The sequence below is a fragment of the Phoxinus phoxinus genome, assembly GCF_949152265.1.
Source record: "Phoxinus phoxinus genome assembly, chromosome: 4".
In the NCBI taxonomy this organism is placed as follows: Eukaryota; Metazoa; Chordata; class Actinopteri; order Cypriniformes; family Leuciscidae; genus Phoxinus; species Phoxinus phoxinus.
This window is the reverse complement of record NC_136879.1, coordinates 29,556,230-29,576,434: the sequence shown is the minus strand read 5'-3', so window position 1 is coordinate 29,576,434 and position 20,205 is coordinate 29,556,230. Positions and strand designations below refer to the sequence as shown.

The 20,205-nt window shown below is 39.6% G+C and overlaps 1 protein-coding gene across 1 annotated transcript in view; it reads left to right on the top strand.

The window, feature by feature from the left end:
- Positions 1–18,665, top strand: part of grik4 (glutamate receptor, ionotropic, kainate 4) — a 321,677-nt gene extending 303,012 nt beyond the window's left edge. Inside the window, exons 15-21 of the mRNA XM_079610819.1 lie at positions 5,676–5,785; positions 7,606–7,779; positions 11,439–11,604; positions 12,028–12,253; positions 13,720–13,848; positions 13,928–14,046; positions 16,843–18,665. Coding sequence (XP_079466945.1) covers positions 5,676–5,785; positions 7,606–7,779; positions 11,439–11,604; positions 12,028–12,253; positions 13,720–13,848; positions 13,928–14,046; positions 16,843–17,226 — 1,308 coding nt within the window. The 3' untranslated portion in view covers positions 17,227–18,665. The remainder of the gene's footprint in view (positions 1–5,675; positions 5,786–7,605; positions 7,780–11,438; positions 11,605–12,027; positions 12,254–13,719; positions 13,849–13,927; positions 14,047–16,842) is intronic.
- Positions 18,666–20,205: the final 1,540 nt, after the last annotated feature.

The following is a 20,205-nucleotide window of genomic DNA, read 5'->3' as shown; positions in this document are numbered from 1 at the left end:
AAGGATGTTGATCCTCCTATTTGAGCAAATTATATCTTTAAAGGTGAAGTATGTTTTTCAGTGTTAAAATTCTTTAACCTCCAGCAATAAATGATTATGCAGGTTGATATTCCCTGAAAACTGTAAACACTGTGGGGCTTCCAAAGCATTGCTGAAATTACACACTTCACCTTTAAATGCTAAGCTACATCTAACCTAGCGAGATGGCTGAGAAAGTAAAAAAGGGAGAGTTGATTGAGAAAGGCACAGAGAGTCTCTGAGACTGTCAGACGGAGAGAACAGTGACAGAAGACGTAAGAGGAGTGTTAAATGAGTTCACACAGGTAAAGAGGATAAAAGGCTGTTGTACTGTGTAGAGCTGTTCTCAGGCTGGAAAGCCCTGAGCGCTCTCTGTTCTGTCTCTCCCTGTCTCTGCCTGGCCCTTTCTGCTGTTGTCTGACTCAGAATAAGGCCCCCTATAAGTTTTACAATGGGGAAGTGGCGGAAAAGCTGGATTGTGATCTCACTGCATGGGGAGTGTGGTATTTATAGGGGGATAGATATTTCTATCTATACACTATATAGATAAGATAGATGTATTATTTATAAGTACAGTATGGTGCGTAGGGCCTCCTTTTGCTGCCAATACAGCATCAATTTGTCTTGGGAAGTACTTTACAGTGGCTAGAGGTATTTTGAGCCATTCCTCTTCCAGAACAGTGGCAGTGAAAATTTTCTGACTTGCTGGTCCAAAATACCCAAAATTGGCTATACAATATTTAGATCTGGTGACTGTGCAGGCCAGGGGAGATGTTCAACTTCACTTTCATGTGCATCAAACCATTCTGTCACAAGTCTTGCTATGTGTATTGGTGCATTATCTTCCTGATACACTACAATGTTTTAACTATTAGGTGCACAATGTCCTCTAGAATGGTTTTGTGGTCCTTGGTAGTGAGGCGCACATCAAGCACAGTAGGGAAGGCCATGATATTGCAGCCCAAACATCACTGGTCCACCCTCGTGCTTCACTCTGGGCACACAACAGTCTAGGACTTAAGCCTCTTTAGGGCTTCTCCACACTGTAACTCCCACGAATGTTGGAAAGACAAAGTGAAGTGATATGATGTGAAGGCCAAGTATGGTAAACTCGGAATTTGATAGAATTGGGGCTTGGGTGCCTTGTTCAATGGCACCTTAGCCGTTTCCTGCCGGTATTGAGAATCGGACTTGTGACCTTTGGCCATCAGGCCACAACTGCCCCAACAGCTGTCACACAACTGACACAGCAGTGATGGTGGACTCATCAGAGAACAATACACATTTCACATGGTCTACAGCCCAAGATTTGCACTGTTGGTACTTGGTACCCAACAAAACCGACATTTTGTATTGGCATGAGTGACCAAAGGTTTGTCTATAGCAGCCCGACCAGGAATATTGACACCGTGAAGCGACACTGAAGTTTTGGTGAAAACAGGCGAGTCGAGGTGTGTATTTAATTCTGCAGTGAGTTGGGCAGGTTTGGTTTTAGTTTTTTTGGATACAATCCGGCTTAGTACCTGGACATCCCTTTCAGACAGCTTCGTCTTGTGTCGACAGTTACTCCTGTTGGATGTAGTTTGTCCTACGTGGCTGTATGCCGACATTTACCTGGACACCGTGGCTCTCACCACAAACACTTGCTGTCCTGGTCACAGATGAGCCAGCGAGACGCGCACCAAAAATGTGTCCTCCTTTGAACTCTGAAATGTCTCCCGTGTGGATTTGCAATATTTTATGCACAGGTGTGCTATTGCTCTTCTAATCCAACCTTCACACTCTGCTCTTTCTGATGGAATGTATGCGGACTGCGCATATATAATATATATATATGCGTGAAACATCCAACATTATATTGGCCAGTGTTTCAGTTTCATTGTCCAACCCCTGAGCTACCTAAAGTTCCGGTGCTCCTGCCCAGAATAATCTCTTCTCACTCATCCATACCCCACAGCCATGGCGCTCTCAATATTTGGATGCTTGTGCGTGCACTTGTTTAGGTTTAATCCACTTACTATTGATCCAGCAGGCTTTGATTTCTACAAGGACCCCCATAGCTTATTTCAAACTTTAAATGAAATCCTCAGCTTGATCAATAGCAATGGCAAATGGAATAAAATGTGGCCTTCGGCCCTGTTTTAATTACATGTTTGGAGGTACAGTGGGTTCTCCATCGCAGCGTGTAATTGGACGCAGTGGTAGACATGAACGTATGGAACGCGCCGTTTTGTTTGTGTATAAAATGTGAGTGCAGCGAAGAGTTTGAATAAACACACAAATGCATTCAAATCTTTCTCTCCTCGTCTTGTGTGGTGCATGCAGGGATGGAGAGAGACTAGGTGTGGTTGAGGATGAAATAACTCATTTGTGCAACATGTTAATTAGATGGTACAGTTAGCACTGGCAAGATCATCCGCTGCCCCAAAGAAGCAGCACTCCGTTGTGTGCATTATGAGATGAAGGATATCCATGTGTGTATATGGAGAAAAAGAAGAGCCACCGAGAAGAGTCATAACATAAAGAAGTCAATGCACTTTTTTTAACTGAAGCATTCCAGCTGTGACAAGACCATGTTCCCACTGGCCACATGTTTTTCAAGTGGTGAGCGGCTGTGAAGAACCTCTGTGCCTCAACGGCATTGTGCCCTCTTGACTCCTGACTGAGCGTTTGTCTTGCAGCAGTTTGCTTGGTTTCATGACGTACTTTAGATTTGAAATAATGCATCTTGCTGTTTCCAGCTATGTGTGTTTACCATCCGTCACGGTTGCATAGTTACGCTTAAAATGAGTCTACAGCAGGACGATTTTTAAATCTGGACATTTTCAGTGACAGATGATGAAATATTGTGAATGTTACCGCGCAGAGCGTCTTTCAGCGCAATTCAATGGAACATTAAGTTTTCAAATCTTTTCAGCCCAAGTCGATCTGACAGTGGCTGGTAAACATGCGCTGACAGTATATCACTGTTTCTCTTCCTGTAGCAGACGCTTCACTAAAGCAAACAGCAAATCACAGGAGAGACTATTTAAGACCAGGACACCGCGCTCGAGTGTGTGGGACAGAAAAGAGAGGCCAGATGAATCCGTTTACAACCATTTACATGTTTTTATTAAATGCATGTTCAATCACCATTTTATGGAAGTCCTTTTCTGTCTCAGAGTAAATCCTTGTATCTCACAATGTAACCTTCTTATTTCTTGCAGTGTAACTTTTGACTTTATATCTTTGACTTTGTGACTTTATTATAGTTGTAACATCTTACAATGTAACTTCCATACTATTTTCTGTCATTGTTTGTTGGATATTTATTTTGTTTAGTATTTGATATTGGCTTTGACACCATATACTTGAGCTGATCATGTTCTCCAGCATGGTTTGAAAATGACCCAAAGAGCATTTTGTGCTTCAGTGGAAGCAAGAACATCTTACCATCACATGGTCAAGGTCTTGACATTTCTTATTATTATCAAACAGTTGTGCTGCTTAATATTTTTGTGGATACCATGATTATTTGTTTCAGGATTCTTTGATGAATAGAAAGTTCAAAAGAACATTTATTTAAAAGAGAAATGTTTGTCCTCTTCAAGTCAAGATCAATCCAATGCATATTTGCTGAAAGAAATGTATTAATTTCTTTCAGATAAAAATGTCTGACCCCAAACTTTTGAATGGTAATGTATTTGATCTTGAAGTTCAGAATCTCAAATAGCGGTTTTTTGTTTTACACCCTTTCAAAATCATAAAATGACAAAATTACAAAATCAAACCCGTATGAGGTGTTAAACAAAAGTAAAATCAATTTGCAGTCATTGAATGGTGAAATGTAATTATCATTAAAGTATGAAACATCACCGATGAATGAAACGCCGCTAATGAGAAAGCCAGCAGTGGTTTTATTTATTATTCAGGGAGTGAATGCCCTACATTTGGAAAATGAAGAAGAAAAAAAAAAGAATCTGAAAATTCAAACTCAAGATCAATCATGTCACCACCAAAAGCCATGTTTAATAATTTTAATAAACTGACAGCTTTAAAAAGTAGAGAGAAGTAATCTCTCTTCCAATGAACAACTCTCTGTGCTGAACATTGTTACCAGAAGCCGTGATAAGTGCAAATGCTGAATATCTTAGGAGCAACATGGTAAGACCACACATGTAATAACATCTCCTCTGATGTTGTGTAGTGCAAAATGTTAATGAGGACCTGGTTAACTAGATAAGGAAACCCTGGTGAGAGAAGCTGGTTGAGGTAGCATGACTGCAGGTTTGACGGCTGCTTCTGCTAGCACATGGTTCTGTTTTGACAGCAGCGCTTCTCAAAGACAATACTTTTAGTACAGCAGTGAGAGAAATTATTTCTTGCCTCAAATTCAACAAGCCAGAAGTAAGAAATTACATAACACCACAGAGACACACCAGAGCCTATGGGGACCCACTAGAGTCGAGCAAGAACTGCCCTATTGCACTGCTGTTCAGTCAAACTGGGGGAGGATTTATCTGTGCTCATTTGTTAAATGATCAAGGGAAGATTCGCTCTAGAGGGTGTTACGTGTTCGAAAGGCTGTTAAACTGCGTGTATAACCAGCTCACCTCTGAGACAGATGCGCACTAGTAACATATTTTCTCACTTCCAGCAGCACAATTTCTGCATTGCACAATGTTTATTGTGCTCTTTTTTTAAACCTTAAAATTTAATTTAGAAGACTGTAAACAAAGCAAGTTGCTTCAGCTGGAAGCAGATTGCAGAAACCCAACATCACAGTTAACGTACCCACCCTCCCCCTCCCCGTGAGCTCTATCCACAAGTCCCCTTTGCTGTAAGTCACGATACAATTATCCCCTCAGATCTCACACAAGCTCAGTCTGGCACATACAGGCTCCAGGCACGGCCCAATTTTGCCATCCCTCGATGCCAGTCTCCGTAAGGAAGTTTAAAGCAACCTGACTAAGAATAAAACACCTGAACCAGCTTTTTCATGGAGAGCCCATCAGTTTTCTTGTATATCTACCATAGACAGGCTTGCCTCTATTTATTGCTGTATAATTGCAGCTTTTAGTGTCCAGCTCAACAGTAATGCCATTCAATTACACTAATATGGAGATGATTGCAGGCACATTAATGAATTTTCAGCCTGGTGCGGGACAGATAGTGGAATAATTACTCATTTCAGCGCTATAAAACCTGGCTTTTGTAGTCTCAGGCAAAAAACCCCCAGCCCAAATGATTTGTTTGCGAGTGTATCCATCGCTGGCACAATTTAGATTCGCCATCTGTAAGGCACCTGTGCCGTGTAGGTAGATTAGCCTTGGTGCTTTCACACTTAGTTTCTTGCTGATAAGAGACTGTTCAGTTGTTGCTGACCACCGATTGTCAAAGTACCTCTCGGAGAGATAATTCGATTTGACTGTTGTGTACAGAATCGGCTCCCGAGTTCTGTTCCAGCGGTTATTGGATCTTCCGAGTGTGCCAAAATGGTTAGGAGACAGAAAATCAAGCACTTTGTTTGGATCAAGCCAAACAACCGTAAAAGCCTTTAAATGTCTTTAACCTGAAATCTCCTGAATGTTTACTTACTGGAATTGAATGATATAGGCTTATAGGATCTTTGTGATGTTAGTTTTAGAAGTCTTGATGTTGCCTGTGTGTTTTTATAGGGAAGAAGACCGGGGTATTTCTCCTTTTTGGATCCGTTCTCTCCTGGGGTTTGGCTTTTCATGTTGCTGGCGTACCTGGCAGTCAGCTGCGTGCTCTTTTTGGTGGCGAGGTAAATACTCAGCTCCACACTGACACCTGCAGGATCTTAATAGCACCGACACTGTCCTTAAAGGGGTAGCACAGCTAAAAATGGAAAAGAGGCCGTCATTATTTACTTATCCTCATGTCGCTCCTAACCTGTATGACAACATTTTGAAGAACTTTTAGTCTGCTGTCTTGCATACAATGAATGTGGATGGAGACCTGGGCTGTCAAGCCCCATAAAAGTGGTCCGTATGAATCATGCACAAGTCTTAAGTCAAACGGTAGCTTTATGTCAGAAACAGACAGAAATTTAATTCATCATTCACTAAAAGCTTGACTGCTCTGGTCACATCGCCTTCATTTATATAGCGCTTTTAACAATATAGATTGTTTGTTTTAAAGCAGCTTTACAGTGATAATAGGAAATTAAGGTAGCAGATATTGTTTGGCTTTACAGCAGCTCTAGAATAAACCATTCTCTTTCATTGTATGGAAACACGTAACTTGGAAATTCTGCTAAACTTCTTCTTTTGAAAGTCATACAGATTTCAAACAACATGTAGTGCACCTAAAAATGAAAAAAAAAAAAATCTGAATTTTTTTACTCATCATCATGTCTTTCAAAACCTGTATGACTTTATTTTTTAGAGGAAACAGTTTAAAGATTTTTCCCAGCTGTTTTCTATACAATGAAAGTCGATGGGGACTGGGCCTGTCACCACTCAAAATGGACAAAAAAAAGCTCCGTAAAAGCAACATAATTGTGAGTCATGCTCTATATTCCAAGTCTTCTGTTGTCAAATGGTAGCTTTATTCACTAAAAGTCTTCCTTGAATACACCATTTACTTTCATTGTATGGAAACAAGTAGTGTGTGTGTGTGTGTGTGTGTGTGTGTGTGTGTGTGTGTGTGTGTTGTGTGGTGTGTGTGTGTGTGTGTGTGTGTGGTGTGTGTGTGTGTGTGTGTGTGTGGTGTGTGTGTGTGTGTGTGTGTGTGTGTGTGTGTGTGTGTGTGTGTGTGTGTGTGTGTGTGTGTGTGTGTGTGTGTGTGTGTGTGTGTGTGTGTGTGTGAGAGCTTTAACACCAAACCGTACATCATCCATACACTAAAACCGGAGGGCAAAGATTCCTACTGTAAGAATTAATCTTTGCGCTCAGATTTTGGAAAGAGATTAGGATTTTTGTTAATAGGAATGTTGTTGTTCCAGGATCAATATCCTTTGTTGGTCCAATGAAACAGTCCTAAACTTAACCCTGAAGTCTGATGGTTTGGTCGGAATGCTGTTCTAGGACCAACAAGGGTGTATTTGCATATATTTTTTATTCCAGCTTTTTATTCCAGCTTTGCATTGGAAAAATAAATGACATGTTTTATACTCTTTTACAGTAGCCTGTTGATTTTCCCAGCATTCTGCTGGACAGCGGGGGTGTTTAGTGTTTTTATTCACTAAACAACCTGTCAGGACATTTTATATAAATTCATCATTGGAGATTTTGTGCATGTGTGTTTTTTCCTTTATTTGCATCTCTTTAATTGGTATATTTTTTGACATTTTTATTGAATTGTGACCTGTGTTAGCTTTTCTGCATTGCTTGTGTTCAGCCTTTCAACAGAGCTGTAATGTGAGGTTGTCGCACAAAGTCCTGCAGTGCAGTGCATTTTTATTAGTGTCCTGTCAGTCACGGCTAAAGCTTGCACAGCCCCTTCAGGGAACAAAAACCAGGTTACATGGCCAACAGGGAGCTCTGGTGACTTCATGCTTTGCCAACTGTTAAAATTGTTCTTGGCTCATTTATGTTTACTAATTTTTATCCTTTCTTTTTTGTCGCTCTTTGTGGCACACAGGCTAACACCCTACGAATGGTACAACCCGCACCCCTGCCTGAAGGGGCGCTGTAACCTGCTAATTAACCAGTATTCTCTGGGCAACAGTTTCTGGTTTCCTGTGGGGGGGTTCATGCAGCAAGGCTCCACCATCGCCCCCAGGGCCCTGTCCACTCGCTGCGTCAGTGGAGTATGGTAAGAGCGCACGATAAACAAGTTCTCTCTTCTGAAAAGACCCACGTTGATGGTCAACAACATATGTTGTGTTTGGATCCAGAGGCCCGTTTTAGAAAGGAAGTTGCGTGAATACTCTGAGTAAGTTAAACCTGAAATGAGGGAAACTGGGTGAGTCAAGCCAAAAAAGAGGTAACTTATACTCAGAGTCAGTTACCATGGTAACTTACTCTGTGAACCTAACCTGGGGTGCGTTTCCCGAAAGCATCGTTAGCCAACTATGGTCGCAAGTTCCGTCATTATCAGCATTGTTCAACGATTTGGTGTTTCCCGAAACCATCGTTCTGACGAACGTTCGCAAACAGCATCGCAAACTTGTGTGGTTGGAACGACTGCTCTCGAGCTGTGGTTAGAAGCATAGTTTCTAGTTTACATGAGATATAGACTGAATAAATCCTTATCTTTAGCAAAATAAGCAAGCTGACATTCAGTACAACCCGTGTTATTTATTTAGAATACATACAAATGTAATTTACGTCTTTTAGTTTGTCAAGAGATTTAAAACACCGTTTTTGAAGACTGCGCATGTGCGAACGTGCTCTACTATGTAAGAACGAGCCAAATATTGAGTCTGGTAATAAAGCAAAATAACTGAGAAAAATTAGAAATGGTCTTCAGATGCCATGTCTGTAACTTATATGACAAAATCTAGCGTTAATTCGATCTCAAACAGATTAATTAAAATAATGTATTAGTCCACCACGTGCGAGACGTCATAAACCAGCGTGGTTGAACGATACTTTACGACATTCGGTTTCGGGAAACACTCGTGACTAGCTAGTTGATTTCTCCAACGATGCATCATACTATGGTAGTTAAGCAGTGAGCTATATAGTTGTACGGGAAACGCACCCCTGGTCGGAAGCAGGTTTTCTTGGGTAAACCCTTTTTTTTCGGTCTCCTCCCCCTTTTTAAAGCATAATCAATGTTTTAATATTTCATATATTCATTCACGCTGCAAAAATGCTTTTCTTACCGAGTATATTTGGCTTATTTCAAGTACAAATATCTATAATATAATTATATAATATAATATAATAATTATGTTTCTTACCCCACTGGCAGATAATTTACAAAATAAGAAATATGCACTTTAATACATTTTTTCCACCCCTGGAATTTTTTCCTGTTGGATTTTAATATTCTTCTACCATCTCCTCTTCATCTGTCAGTGGTGTTGGTGCAGGTTTGGCGAGCTTCTGCCTTCTTGCTATTGGCTGAGTAGAAGTCAAATGTTAATTTCATTACCCTAATTAAGAAATGTAACAGTTTGGATTAGAGAACATTTAATTATTTGAAAAGAGCACTGTGGAAAAAGCTTCCGCACGTTGAAATAGACACTGAATTATATTTATTTAATATATCAAATGTTTGTAAAGTCATGTATCCTACACACAAGAATATTTAATGCTTTAAGCTTTAGCCTGATTAAATTATAGTTTTAAAACTTATTTTTTAGCTGCTGCCACGTTATTTTTATTTTTATTTTTTTTTGCCTGTGGGATACCATGAACATTAATAACTTCATAGTATCAAAATTGAAACACTTACTATTCTACCAGTTTTCACCTCTGATATTTTAACATTGATTAAGAATTAAACTTGCGTATTGACTCGGAAGTATGCGGATGTCTTTTTGTTTTGGTTGCTGTTGCCATGGTGAATCGTAATTTCGGAGCTCCATTGATCATGGCTTTTCATAATAATGGTGCACGTGCTTAACTCGTGTCAGTCTACTTAGAGTTGATTGAACTAACTCAATTCAGCCGAAAACTCAGAGTTTCCCATTCCAGGGCAAGTCAACTCCAAGTTCAAGTTTTAACTCAGAGCTGGTTGAACCTCCTTATTGAAACGGGCCCCTGATCTCCAGAGTGTCAGGAAGTTTTATAGATATTAAAATTTTCCTCAATTTATGGGAGCCTCAAAAATGTACATATATTTATTTATTTTGTTTGTCATACTTTATGATATCTGCATAAAGGACGTCAAACATTAACCTTATGCATTTACTATGGAATTTTTATCATGTTTTTTTTGTCATATTGTTTCATATTGTTACATCAGATTTTGTCATGTTTTATTTCAATAGATATGTTTCCATCCACTTGTTTTTATGCGCTTTTGGGGGTATTGCATAAAAAGCAGCTAGATGGAATCGTCAAGATGCGCATAAATGAAAGATGCGCATAAAAAACGTATGCATTCAGTTGAAGTGGATACATTTTTTATCCAATAATTATATATAAACATGTGCATAAACTATGATGGAAACACATTTACCGAATAAATCTTTCAATGTGCAACAAAAAACTCACGTGGCTTTGCCTCAACAGTGGATGTGATTGGATAACTAGACTAACCTGCAGACCAATTTCATTGCACAGCATCTAAAATGTTGGTTTGGTCATTCTGAAATGCCTGAGCCAAAGTCATCAGAATGATGTGGGCTGCGTCTGAAGGCTTAAAAATTCCAAGGTTGCAAGGCATAAAGACACGTCCGAATCCAATGTTAGTGTCACTTCCTGTCTCCTGAGATACCTTCATCTGATCAATTTTTGAAGGCAGCATAGATGTATCCTTCGCTGCCTTTGATATTCCACAATCCTGTGCTTTACATTCTGTCACAGTCTGTGACGAAATCAGTTTCATGAGGTACCTTCGTGCACAAACACTGCCAAAATAAGTTATTGCTGAAAAAGGCAGTGAGGCAACAAGTCAGCTGCCTACGCTTCGTACTCTGGATGGAAACATAGCTAATAATATTATTTAATTAGTTGACATAGGATTACTAAAACATTTTTTTTTTGTGATTGACTCAAAGGTTCACACTCTTGAGAAGTAATTGCCATATCTGCAAGGGTCATTAAATAATCAGCAAAAATTGCCAGCAAATAAAAAATTCTAAAACAAGTTAGTTATACAAATACGTTTATTCAAAGTGACGTTACATTGCATCAAGCTATAGACATTTCTATCAGTTCTTGCATTTCATGTGAATCGAACTGATGAACTTGGTTTTGCTAGCATATATATAATTGTCCTTGGAAAGATAACAAATGATTGAAACATTTATACATTTGTGTATGTTTATAAACATTTATACTTTTTTTTTTTTTTTTTTTTACAAACATTGTATCCAGTACAGGTCATTTTGCCCCTCATTATGCAGTTATGTTGGTTTTTGGAGTCTTTAAGCTCAACTAGCTTAACCAGCAAAAAAAAAAAAAGTTTTGCATGCCTACACTAAATTACCAGCTCAACCAGCATTAACCAGCTGTTAGAATGTTTTTCCAGCGTATTTTTCAGAGTATTGCATTCTTCTATACCCTGATCCCATTGTCAGCTGCTGGATATAGCAGATAAAAGTGCTACTCTCACTTGGCCTCTGTTTTTCTGCTGCGTTATTATACTGTCATTTTTCGAGGCCTTGCCGACTGCAGCACACTGAGGTCAGTGGAGAATAAAAGCAAGCTATTTTTGAGTATTCAGAACAGGCATGAGAAGTCTTTCAACTTCTCATTCGGATGCCAAGCTCACAGTAGCTCCAAGCTCTTTTGATGTTGGGTCAGAGCTGCTCCTGCGTTGTGTTCCTCGTGCCTAAAACTGGTTTGTCATTTCAGGTGGGCCTTCACCTTGATCATCATCTCTTCCTACACAGCCAACCTGGCGGCCTTTCTCACTGTGCAGAGGATGGAGGTGCCCATCGAGTCAGTGGACGATCTGGCTGACCAGACGGCCATCGAATACGGCACCATGCACGGCGGGTCCACCATGACCTTCTTCCAGGTGAGATCTTCAAGGACAGAATGGAAGAGAACTCCACCCATAAATCAATGGCCTGTCGGCAGGTTTATTGACCATGTCGCTTGCGCTCTTCCCTACTTTGGGATTTATCTGTTTGCTGTCTTAATATCAATCCCCCTCGATATCTTTGCCTCTCCAGAGGGCTGCCCAGATTAATTCACACAATTTGATGCTTCCGAGGGGCCGTTTCTTGACCCGTCTCTCAGCAAGCACAGGCTGTTTCACATATTCAGTTGTCACATCAACATGTCAAACTGTCAGCTTATCAACCACCAAGTCCTTGGTTAACACAGTCAGTCTCGCCTTCTCAAAGCTCTAGTGACTGGCTGTCAGGACTCCAGATGAAGGTTGAGGAGCAAGCAGGAATGCGCATAATGATCCTAATATTTCCTGTTCTTCGGTTAGAACTCCCGCTATCAGACGTACCAGCGCATGTGGAACTTCATGTACTCCAAGCAACCCAGTGTGTTCGTAAAGAGCACAGAGGAGGGCATCGCCCGAGTGCTCAACTCCAATTACGCCTACCTGCTGGAGAGCACCATGAACGAGTACTACCGCCAGCGCAACTGCAACCTCACCCAGATCGGAGGCCTGCTGGACACCAAGGGCTATGGCATTGGCATGCCTCTGGGTGAGAAATGAGTTTCTGTTGGAGAAACAACAATGAGTTTATGTGAAACTAGAGTTTATGTGGAGTTAGCAGGACTTGTATTGATTGAAATGCAACTAATTCAAATCTGCATAGAAATATACCAGTGAGTTTTTTATTATTATTATGGTGGTTGCTAGTCAGATTGCATGATATGGTCTCAGTGAGATCTTGGGTAAAAGCCGAGGCAGACTGTGCAACTTCAGCTTTATTTTTGTCACTGTACGATTGACAGCGTTGACTGCCCAATCAATCATGTCAAAATCGGACATTCTCATTAACATAGGAAATTGAAATGGTATCACACACTCACACACCATGTTTATGTTCTACCTGAAAGAAAAAGAAAAAGTCTGTTGAGGCTTCACAAAAAAAAGGGAATTTAGCATCTTTTTCCAGAGCAAACTCAATGTAGTATGATCATAACATGAATGGAATGCTAATGAATGGTTTGGAGACAGTAAGATTAAATGTTAATGTTTTAAAAAGTATTCTCTTATGCTCACCAAAGCATTTATTTGATTAAAATACAGTAAAAACAGTAATATCAAATATTCTTACAAATTAAAATAGTTTATTTGAATATATTATAAAATGTAATTTATTTCTGTGATGCATCATTACCCCAGTCTTCGGTGTCACATGATCCTTCAGAAATCCTTCAGCACTTCTAATATGCTGATTTGCTGCCCAAGAAACATTTCTTATTTTTAATAACAATGTTAAAAACAGTTGTGCTGTTTAATAGTTTTGTGAAAACTATGATACAGATTTTTTCAGGATTCCTAGATGAATATAAAGTTCAAAAGAACAGAAAGTTTAGAATAAACTACATTTATTTGTAGAAATCATATTTATAAAGTATTAATTTCTTTCAAACTTTTTTTGAAAGGTAGTTTAAATAATTTTAATTATTTATATATGTATATATATATATATATTTTATATTAGTGGTGATGTGCAAAAAATAAAATAATAACAATATATATATATATAGTTATTGTTATTATTTTATTTTTTGCACATCACCACTAATATAAATGGACATTACTATTTATATTAGTCACATCACCACTGTCACACATCACCACTGTCCATTAACTGATTGGTCGCAAGTGAGCATGTTACAATAAGCGATGCAAGATTGCCAAATTTGCCCTATAATGAAAGAAATCTTTTTATATTTAGCCAAAATTGCACAGTGCACACCAGGCTTTAATCTGATCGCTGAAGTTAAACTAATCCATTGACTGAATATAAATTGCACTAAATTGATTTTAACCAATGTTAACCATGGATTTATGTCCAACAGATGTTTAATCAACATGATTAATGAAACGGCTTAGGATACGATAAGCTAAAAGAACAGAGTCAGCAGAGCAGAAATGATACATCCAGCTCTGACTTTTGACTTCTCTAAGATGGATATTTATGACTGTTTGTTTCAGGCTCCGTCTACAGAGATGAGTTTGACCTGGCCATACTCAAACTACAGGAGGAAAACCGCTTAGAGATCCTGAAGAGGAAATGGTGGGATGGTGGCAAGTGTCCGAAAGAGGAGGATCATCGAGCGAAAGGTAAACCACCTGTCACTCAACTGCTGGTCCAAACGGAATCGGTCACAAGACGTTTATCATGTTGTGTATTTCTGTGTAGGTCTGGGCATGGAGAACATTGGTGGGATCTTCGTGGTGCTTGTGTGTGGTCTGCTGGTGGCCATCTTCATGGCAGTGTTGGAGTTTGTGTGGATGCTTCATCATACGCCAGGAACAGAGGTGAGAGAGGGCTATTTTACCTGCCTCTGCTTTCTGTCCTTCTCCCCGCCCTCGCGCCTCCCTCTCTGAACCCCCCCACACCCCATCCCGCACCTCACAAAGAGTATACCTCAAACTCATCTACACGGGTCTTCACTGTCACAACCAACACGGCCTAAAGATTTTTAAAGTTTGAATGAAATTAAGTTCCTTCTGTTTTGTCTTTTATTTTCCTCCCTGAAGCAGATTGATGGCTGTGTGTGTCAGACTGCATTGTTTCAAATGAAACACTGTGATTTTCACTAAATAAACACTTCGGCATGTTTCAGTAGAACCCCAAGACGTGACTTTTTTTTGGAGGGTACAAATGCATGAGTGTTTGTTTATGTCTTCATGACTTACTGTATTATGGACCCTTTTCACATTTTCGGGGTTCTCAGAAGCAGAAGTCGTCATAGTTGGATAAACATCTGTAGTGGTGAACGGGAGACCACAGCAAATATAATTTTTGTATTTTCTCCAATAGCAAAAGAAAAAATGCATGAATGATAGCGTTTCTATGATTTTTCCAAAAGAGGGAAAAATGTCAAGAGATTGATTACAGCGGTTAGAAGAGAGAATTACGTCAAATGTGCCGTCATTGCATTAGAAACGCCCTTGCAGCAGCGTTAATTAGTTTTTTGTAATTTACTGCCAAGGTAATAGAAGCGTTATAAATGCATATTAAATTTTTTTTTATAAAATATGAAAAACTACACTATATTTGCAATTTTGATAACTGTGAACAGTCTGTGAAAAGGATCCATTGATTGCCCATAGTCATAGACTGAGCATTGTGGGTAAATATTCACAGAAAAAGAATGTGTTTGTCTACAAGTATGTGGGTGAGTGTAAAGCGGGACTAAACTAAAAGCTCATTAAAAACTGTGTTTGTTTGTGCACTTGTGTTTTATGTGTCAACATCAAGTGACTAGTTGAGCCAGTGCAGTTTAGCCCTATTTTTGATAAATAAGCTAAATACTTGTATTACCCATTGGGTGGCTTTGTGTATTAGCATTAGGTAATGTGTGTTTGTGTGTGTGTGTGAGGTGTATTTATGCATGTAAGTGTATAATTAGGGCCCTGCACTGGCATGCCTCATAGTCCAAAGGGTAACACGTTCTACCTGTCCTGTCTCTTCACATTGACCCAACACCAAGATGACCCCTCCAACCAAAGGCCCACTAACATTACATTGACTACACATAGTCATACAGTGACTACACATCATTGTTTGTGTGCGGTGCCTTTTCAACCTCATGACAATCCTTTTTTTTTTTATTTGCATCGAGTATGTTGATATTTTTCAGAAAACTTGTTGAGCTTCAGCAGCTGAGTTCTGGATTTTATAAGCTAAGATGGAATGAATGCTAATGGGATGTGGCATAATTGGGTTAAAGTAACATCAAATTTCTGTATAAATTAATCACAAGCAGCTTTTTTGTTTTGTTCGTGTCAAATGTAAAAGATAAAAAGAAGTTCAACTTTTATATATAGTTCATACCAAAATGAAAGTTCTGTCATCATTTCCTCACCCTCATGTCATTCCAAACCTGTTTGACTTTCTTTGCTTTGCGGAACATAGAAGATATTTTGAAAATTGCCAATTTAGACCATTTGTCCATTTTGCCCATTGATCTAATTTTCTCAGATTTTTTTCATTCTTAGTCATATTCTACCGTTGTATAAAGGTGTGGTCAAATGCACTGTTGTTCTGTGAATTTTCATGGGCAAAATTCATCCATTTTAATAATAATCCATGTAATCTGTCATTGATCTTGAGGGCGAAAGATTTCCCTGTGCAGTTTTGCAACGGGTTCAAGTTGAGAGCTCAAATCCGCTGTGTTGACCAACAGAAAGAAAGCTGCTTGGTTTGAGAGTGACTTGTGCATTAGCTATGCTTCACACAACACTACACTATTGAAAATAGATTTGAAAATAGAAAATAGAATGTATTTCTATTGTGACCACACCTAAACTGAACAGGATGGAAACATTAAGTTTAGATCATCAATGATATTGTGCTGTAGGCATTGGCTGATACCAATTACATATTTGTCACATATTTAAAAATAATTACATTTTGGTCTAGGAATGAGTGGTTTAGTTTAAGTGGATATGCATAGTATTTCCCTTCAAATTTGATGTCACCCCAGGAAATTAAGGTCTACTGAAACTCTACTGAGGAAAAGACCATTAAAAATGAACAATTCAAGGAAAAGATTGATTAATTTAAGTCTTTAATCAAGACATTATTTTTGTAATATTGTGCAATAATATTTAATTCATGACTGAATTTCATCAAGATGACAGGAAAACACAACACCTCTTGTAAAGTGCTGAAAATTATTTTAAAATAAATGCTTTCAAAGGTTCAGATAATTTTGAGTAAATAACCATCGAAACATAAATCATAATCCTCTTGGGAGCAATTTCAGCCCAATTTTGAAGCATTAAAGGCACCGTATACAAAGAATGACCCAAACACAACAGATCCACTCACTTATGTCTTTTTGAAATGCAAATCTAACAATATACATTTAAAAGTGAACTTGTTGAGAATGTAATGAGCACACGCAGAGATCACCAAGCGCTTCGGGACGTTTTCTCCGTTATCAGACCAGATAAACAGCCAGCTGCATAGTCCAGTGTTATTTTGATCAATGCTCTGGCTGTGCTGCCTTCCACCCCCTGTGTGCAGCGTGTCAGTGAGACCCCCTGGCCTCTTTCTCTCTCTCTCTCTTCCTCTCCCTCTGTCTCCGTGTTTGTGCCTCACAGCTGTCCATGTGCGAGGAGATGCTACGAGAGCTGCAGGGCATCGTGCTGTGTCAGGACAGCCTGCAGGTACGGCGCAGGCGCGGAGCCAGTGTTCTGCGACCGCAGCCTCTGTCCCTGGACGACCGGCGGGCGCGGGCCACGGCAGCGAGCCTCAGCAACGGCAAGCTGTGCACAGGCACCGGCCTGCCCGAACCCCTCTCCCACAGACTGGCGCAGGAGGCCGCCCTGGTGGCGCGAGGGTGCAGTCACATTCGCATCTGCCCGGAGTGCCGGCGCTTCCAGGGCATTCGAGTGCGCCCCGCTGGCCCACCAGGAGCTTCACCCACCCACAGCGAGGAGAGTATAGAGTGGGAGAAAGGCACCAACAACAGTGAACACGAATAACCTCTCTTACCTGTGTCGGATAGACGTTAAACGACTGCTTTGCTGGACCCAGGGATTATGGGAACAAAGGCTCCGGAGAAGGAGCTAAAGGAGATGCTGTCCGTGCTGCTCAATTCGGCCCAGGAGCTGCGTCTGGTTTCTGTACACTGTCCTTACAGCCCTCTGCTTTTGGGGGACACAGCAGAGGGGCTTTGTACTATGCAGTATATTTGTCTTACTGTGCTGTTGATTTATTTTTAAATTATTCCTCTTTTGTTGTGAAACCACTATATTGCTATTATCTCCTTCTGACGACACCCGTTTAGTTTCGTTTTTCACACAGCGGACGACTGCAGACTCGATCCACTATCGCTCAACCTTTTTAGAGTGCCAAAATACTTTGTATTAATTTTGTGCTGTCGCCTTCTCGTGCCGGCCCCTGGCGGAGTCAAAATTAAGAGAACTGAACACAAAAACAACTGCGATCTGTTTTTATTATTAGTCATATTCTATTAAAAAGGTTTTTGGGATGTTTCTGAATGTTTGATGTGCATGTACGAGGGTTTGAGATGCTATTGAATGGAGAAAAACAAGATTTTTTTTTTTTTTCTGGTTAAAGACACTTTTTACAGTTTTCTTTTCATTCTTTTGAGTTGGATTCATATTGTTGCACTCCTTGGATATGAAAATTGCACATAGTTGTGGAAAAGTGGATGCTCCCATTTAAAGAAATTTGCATTAGGAATTGATACAGATTTCCATTGACCCTTATTTTTGTCATTCTAGCAGGATTCTAGGAGGTATCAAGTGTGTTACCATGTCAGGGAAGTGAGATGATTGATTTTTGTTCCTGGCGAGGTCTTACATTCTTCTGTACCACTCAATACATGATGAAATCAACAGGGTCACTCCGTCTAGACATATATGTGTGATGAGACATTGGAGATTGTGGGCCTATGTACATCAGGTATTTCTTTATATCACATAACAGCTCATAAAGTTATAGTTGTTTTTTCTAGTTTGATACCAGAAACATCCATTTGTTCATTGTTCATGTGGTTCATCCTTCTTGTTTTCAAAGACATCTGGTGAACAACCTTTTAAAAATGGATTCCACCCATCAGTTTGTATCAACGCACCACAGCTGATGCAGAATTTAGATACCAAAATGAAATTATTTTATTAGGCATGATGGTATCCTCAACTTAAAGAGACAAATTGTAATAAATTGCCTTCACGTTTTGGAGAGCCATTAGAGGTTACTTATACCCATGTTGATTTTTTCTGTGCATTTCTATTGAACTGAATCCATTTCTAAATGATATTTCAATACGGTGTTAGTGCCTGACGAAAATAAATGGCATTGTGTTCAGTTCTGTGAAAGCCTTTGTCTCTTGGATCTTTCGGCTCACTCTGTAAACATTTGCTTTTCTAGGTGCACAAATACAGCTCCATTCATTTACAGGTTGGAATGGCTGTGCATGTGTGTTTCAGGCATCTGATGAACAATGGCAAAGCTGTATGTGCAGGTGGGTTTTCACTGGATACACAGACTTGCAGACAACTCTATGGGGGCAACCTCTCAAGATGTGAGACATTTACTATGTGGGGCATGAGCACTCCTGCTTTAGACTCCGAGACATTTGAGCTGGTTGAAGGAGTGTTGAACACACTTTAAATTTAACAGTAATTTAACGCAAAATTACTGACTGCTCTCATAGGAAGGTTAAATCAAGCAGTTTAAGTTTACAAAAGCTGCACATGTACCAAATAATCAAATCTGTCGCAACAAATGTAGCATCGTGCAACACTTATGAGCTGTCAATGCCACTGAAATGCTCTATTTACACTCAAACTAATTTATTCCATGAGCAAAAGTGACCAATAAGGGGTTAACGAGATAAACTGAATAGTATTCGGCTAGTCATGTGACCTCAAAATGGCTGCCCCCATGAGGTGATCCGCTCCATGTAAAGCAAAACAGGTTTTGTTAGGTTATTAATATGACTGGGGTCTTCATCTCATGTGAGTGTACATTGCTTTTATCATGTATAAAAAGTGCTATTTATCCTCATACGAATTAGCCACAATTTCAGCAAAACTTAAAATAGTTACAAACTGCCATGTGAGTGTGTTGGAGCTCCTGTATTTTCCTTAATCCTGCGTATTTTCAAACTGAAGAAATGTATCTTCAGATGTCTAAATGATAGAAATCCTTTTAAATTCCAGGGTTCAAACACTACGTTATCCAATGCTATGATGGTTTTGATAGTAATGAGTGTGAATTGTTCAGAGACCAGTAGTGAGACTTGCAAAGCTCACAGCCCAATCAGTCCAGATGCGTCCCCGAGGGCCGGGCCTCTATCTCTGTCTGCATACTGCCCTTCTCCAAGACATTTATTTCTTCATTCAGCTCTGACCTGTTTCCACAGGATGAAATTGCATCTCTGGCTTTAATTCCTTCTGGTGTTGTAACTGGTTTGGGTCAGGCAGCTAAATATGACTTTCTGCTGATCGACACTGAATGGCATCAGCAAACTTGGATTCACGTGTTGTTGCGTTGTGTATATAGTTAAATTATTTAAAAGTAGTTCAAGCTTTTTAAAAATGCAGCGCTCCAGCTAAAAGTAGTTCAACATTTAAAAAACAAACAAAACAAAAAAACGATTCTCTAAATGCATGATATTCCACTGACCTGCATCTTGCATTTTAATAGCAAAATGCTTGCTCTCTGTGTGAATGGGCCCATAGGGGCGTCAATGGAGCTTTTCCATTGTTTTTCCTGTGTGCTATGGATGTGTTTGACACTGATTATTTTACAGCATCTTGCACATAAAAGGGCATTATTAAAAAAATGTGGCGTTCATGGTAAAAGAAAAAGAAAAGAAGTTAAATCTCTATGCCTTTTTTGTTTTGTTTTTACCCTGCGTCTCACATTTTTAAAAGCATTGAAAGGCTCCATATGTTAGTTAAAGTCGTTATAGCAACTATACCTTAATA